At 36.0% G+C, this 5245-nt stretch overlaps 1 protein-coding gene across 1 annotated transcript; it reads left to right on the top strand.

Annotated features, from left to right (window-relative positions):
• Nucleotides 1-324: 324 nt before the first annotated feature.
• On the top strand, nt 325-4750 carry LOC125074812 (selenoprotein S-like). The gene is made up of 5 exons (XM_047686240.1): nt 325-651; nt 839-970; nt 2216-2322; nt 2886-2973; nt 4325-4750. Exons 1-5 carry the CDS (start codon nt 594-596, stop codon nt 4411-4413), a joined length of 474 nt encoding a protein of 157 aa, XP_047542196.1. The 5' UTR covers nt 325-593; the 3' UTR covers nt 4414-4750.
• Nucleotides 4751-5245: the final 495 nt, after the last annotated feature.

Here is a 5245-nt window from a genome sequence, read left to right as displayed (position 1 = left end):
TCTTTTTATCCGTAAGTATAAAATATCTTTAAAATGTATTTACATCACTATTTTGATGATAGAAAAGTATTATATAACTATCATAAGTTATATAATACCACAACGGTGATTATATCATTTTGCTATATAGGAATTTTCGGAAGTTTTTTTGCACAACTTTTATAAAAAGTAAAGCTTATGTACTTAAATTTTTTTTATTGCAGTCTTTTTATAGTTCCGTAATAAATAACATTTTTGAAAACATTGATAAAAAGTAATTTTATGTTATCTGTTAATTCTGTAAGCTCAACTTAAACGTCAACTTGACATAATGACATTTGCGTATATGTAGGTATGTGATTGTGTTTGTCATGAAAGTTATCAAATACGAAACATTGTGAATTGCCAAATTTAAAACACGTCACATTATTATATTATAATAAGTAAATTTTAATACACACTGCTTATAATCAAGACAGATAATCAAACGACTGATTTTGACGCAGATAAGAAACAAAACATTTTAACTTCGTTGGAATTAGTTAAATTTCGCAATATTAAACAGGAAACTGTTATCCGAATTTGCGTAGGAATCAACGGCGAATCGTTTATAAATGGACCCAATAATGGAAGAGGATCAAGGGTGGGCGATGTACAATCCATTCACTTTCGGTACGACACTAAATTTTTCGTCATTAATAGCTTTTATCTAAAACCGTGACGACAGCAATAAAAAAAGTGGTTTTAGCTCTACTAAATTTAAGTTATTCAAGTGTTCCAAAAAAGAAACTTACGCATTTAAAACATTTCAACGTTGTAATTTTTTCATTTTATTTATATGAATACATCGATTTTTCAGTTTTTCAATTGCTTGCAAACTATGGCTGGTACTTGTTGGGAGCGACAGGTGCTTCTGTCTATCTGATTCATAAACTTAAACCAAAGTACGAGAGCTGGAAGCAAGCAAGAGAAGATGCCGAGTACCATAAAGGTTAGACTTTGGAAATACTTGTCTACTTATTCTGACTATAAAGAATGTCATTCAATGTCAGAATTTCTACCTTGACTTTTAGTAGTCATGTTTCAGCATTGCTAAAGCCATGTTTGTGATTGAGAATCCCTGATATCTTTACAGTTCTCAGAGCAAGGACGGCTACATTATGGCAAAAACTGAGACCCAGTACTCATTCTATTTTAGCTGTTATTGTAGAGCATCTAAGTAATTTTTACTGCGGGAACAATACATTAATTCAAATTTAAGTTGTAATATTTCGGTACTTTTTGATGTTTGTATATTCTTAACTATTTTTACATTGGATTAACAGCCTGTAAATTTCCCACTGCTGGGCTAAGGCCTCCTCTCCCTTTGAGGAAAAGGTTTGGAGCATTTTCCGCCGCGCTGCTCCAATGCGGGTTGGTGGAATACACATGTGGCAGAATTTCATTGAACTAATGCAGATTTCCTCACAATGTTTTCGAGATAAATTATAAACACAAATTAAGCACATGTAAAATTCAGTGGTGCTTGCCTGGGTTTGAACCCGAAATCATCGGTTAAGATGCATGCCTTCCAACCACTGGGCCATCTCGGCTCTCATTCCTAACTATATGTTTGATTAATAATAATAAAAATTATTATTATTTACTTTTATGATAACACGTTTACATTTATTATGTATTTAATGTTAGATTCTGCATCGACCTAAAGCATTTAAGATCAAAGAATGACTTATGATGACTAAATCAGAGCTAATTATGCACTACAGACAGATACCAAATAACAGATCTGTATTTATAAATTAAAACTGTTCTGATAACAGTTTCATTACCATTATAAATGCTTTATTTGCAAATCCAAGACTAATATCATAGGTATACATATACTCTTGTGGTTGTATATAGGTATACATACAATATTTACACTCACACACATCCTGATTCCTTTATCCTTTATTTATATCATGTTAAACGTTGCATACTCAAAGCACTAAGGCCTCCTTTGTATTGTTTTGAACTATGTTTTTGAAGGCAAGACATTTTTCTTAATTTCTTTCATCACATCGAATTTTTTAAAACACTAGAGACGTTCGTGAAATTTTGCATATATTACCAAGAGTCCAGAAATGGACTATGAGTACCCAACACCAGTCTCCCTCCACAGCGGGACTTTTATGTAAGAAATATGTGTAAAATATGCTAAAATGATAATATATTTTAATGGTTTAAATTGCTTCAGATCCAGATAAGTCTCTGTCTCGCATGGAGGCGATACAGCGCGCCCGCGAGCGACAGCAACAGATGCTGGAGGCAGCCTCCCTGCGGGCGCTAGAGCAACAGAAGGAGGTTCATATATATAATTTGTTTATGTAATCCATAGACAGACACATGAGCCAAATGGTGGGAAATGGTTACCACCATTCACATTGGCGTTGTACCATTATGTGTATAGCCTATTCCAATGGTAGTAGAACAGATCAATAAATCTTAGTTTTACTTATTTCATACGATTTGCTACAACTAAGAGTTTATGATTAATATATCTTTGTTTATAATACAACACTGTTACACTTAACTACTTATATCCACTTTAATTTTACTTCCCAAATTTCGACAACCACTTAAAACTTTTAAAACAATTTTTTTTCGCAAATCCATAGTGAATGTCATAGAATTTGCTGTCAAATGATGTTTATTTGGCTTTTTTCCTTTTTTTTATGGTTGGAATAGAGTATACATTCACCGGTGCTAAGTATTGCTGTTTGGTGGTAGAACATAATATATCTCATAATTCGACGGGACAATAATCTATCAAGACCAAAACCAACTTGACGTACTTTAGGAGGCACAGGAGTGCTAACTTTGCTTATCAGAACTCTCAACCAATGAACGGTTTTGTTTTGTTTCAGCGTGAAGAAAAAAAGCGCCAGGAAGCGCTTGAGCGGCTGGAGAAGTACGGCTCCAAGAGCGGCGACCGGCTCGGTTCAGTGGATGAGGGTGAGGGTCTTAGAGAATATGTATACAAGTTAAACTTTGATTAATTCCATGTACTAAGACTTTACAAGACAGTATCGTCACCACCGAGTACCAAATTTGTCCTGTTGTAATTGGGACAGGAAGGCAAGAAACTGGTAGGCACAAACGACTATCAAGGATATTCTGGACTGTGGAATGGTCATCCATAAAAGAGATTGAGATCCATCATGGGCGTGGCAGATTACCTTCCTGAGATCAACAGACCCAAGAAAGATTCAAAACAAAAACAAGCAGAAAGACTCAAAACAAGCAGAATGTAAACTAAAATATCAACACAAGCAGCTTCGGCCTAATGGCTGAATGATTTGCGTCTAAACTGTTCAACCGTGTTCTCTGTGTCGTGCACATTTGTGGCGAGCTTTAGTAACTGGACGTAGGGTTTGCTGACGGAGCTTCGGGGAGCAATAGCAAACTCGCATTTCGATACCCCACGCTAGGGAGTGAGTATTGAGTACTCATCTGCCATCTGAAACAGGAAACAGGTTTTTTGTTGGTCGGTCTTGTGAAAAATACTTTTAAAATTCGTTTTTTTATGATATGGAATAATTGGTTTTTTGGATTTTACTTGGTGGTAGGGCTCTGTGCAAGCCCGTCTGCGTAGGTACCATCCACTCATCAGATATTCTACCGCAAAGCAGCAGTACTGCCAGAGTGAGCCAGTGTAACCACAGGCACAAGGGACATTACATCTTAGTCGTCAAGGTTGGTGGCGCATTGGTGATGTAAGGAATGGTTAATATTTCTTACAGCGCCAATATCTATGGGCGGTGGTGACCACTTACCATCAGGTGGCCCATTTGCTCGTCCGCCTAACGATACCATGGAATAAAAAAAATGAAATGAACAGTTTAATAATATATCCAATCAATTTATAATACTCAGATAGCGTAACGTGTGCCAGGAGTTTGAAACTAATGCGCTCCTTTGACACGTCCCGACCACTTTATGTCTAAATTAATCGGAAGTCAGTTCACGGACTGTGTAGTTAAGTTAAAGGATTTTTTACAGCGTAATTTAATAATATGATGATTAACGAAATTATTAATAATGTTTTAAACGTAATAAGGTGAAGGTAAATAAATCACCAAGATAAATATCATTGGGAGTACTTATCATATCCCTAAACATGCTGATCTACTACTAACATACTGTATAGGTATGAGACTGACCAATCGACGCGTTATCCGTAGATGGTTAAAAGCTTTGCTGTTAATCACCCCTCCTCCCCCCTTTGTCAGGCTCATTGTCGCGTCCAGCGAAGCCGGCGTGTACACACATACAGCATTCCTTCAATGTCTTGTTCTAATTCCAGATTACTTACCGCTGAGTGGAGGTGCGTCCACGTCCTCCTACCGACCTCCCAAACGATCCGCCTGCTCAAGGGGGGGCTGTGGACGATAGGGGGGCCAACATAAACAACTAACGAATTACTATATTTTAATTGTTATAATATTAATTCTGACTGTTGTACACAATCTCTTAAAAGTTTTTATTCACCCACTGCTGGGCGAAGGCCTTAAAAGGTTAGTTGTTGTCTATGATCAATATTGAAGATAATGGTAGGTCTAAAAACTTGCTATCTCTTTCGTTACCGAGCGTTAGAAAGGGATAGCGTTATGTATGTCTCTTTCTGATATGTGTATATAGTAATATTCTTGTTGTCAATGATGTTGGGTTTTAGGTAAAATTACTTATTGTAATAAATATGTGCTAATACAATTAATAAATACATTTTATGACAATAATTCGTTTTTATTTGGTATTATCTTTTTTTCATTTCTGACGTTTATGGAATACTGAACTCTCATTGGTCGCGTGTTACGTCATCGGCTGTCATTGACCAATGACAGTTGAGATTAAAGTAGATTTAGTTATTATGAATTTTATTTGCATTTCAATCATATTGGCATTCGGATCTGGCTCAGGACTTACACTACAGCCTTTTCCCGTCTTGGTCTATCCTTGCGTCTCGTGTACGTACAATAAATTATCACTGATTCTGTCAAAGTGATCACAATGTTACTGTACAATACATAAATATAGACCGTATACGTGCCCTTATGACGTGTTGTCAAATTATACAGATCTAATCAAAGAAAATGAGACATTTCCATAGACAATTTTTACTAGTTTGACATGTTCCTCAACTTCACCTCAGTTGAGGTGAGTTATCTTTGTGTATAAATGGTGTTCCTCAATATGTAGATGTCGCTGTTGGAGCGAGAAATGAAAT

Source organism: Vanessa atalanta, chromosome 28 (assembly GCF_905147765.1).
Source record: "Vanessa atalanta chromosome 28, ilVanAtal1.2, whole genome shotgun sequence".
Lineage (NCBI taxonomy): Eukaryota > Metazoa > Arthropoda > Insecta > Lepidoptera > Nymphalidae > Vanessa > Vanessa atalanta.
The sequence above is the reverse complement of the archived record's forward strand: the minus strand, read 5'-3'. Positions and strand labels throughout refer to the sequence as shown.

Coding starts and splice junctions, on each gene's coding strand:
- LOC125074812 (XM_047686240.1), top strand. CDS start 594: ATGGACCCAATAATGGAAGAGGATCAAGGGTGGGCGATGTACAATCCA. Junction 652..838: donor GTACAATCCATTCACTTTCG/GTACGACACTAA, acceptor TCGATTTTTCAG/TTTTTCAATTGCTTGCAAAC. Junction 2,974..4,324: donor GCTCGGTTCAGTGGATGAGG/GTGAGGGTCTTA, acceptor TTCTAATTCCAG/ATTACTTACCGCTGAGTGGA.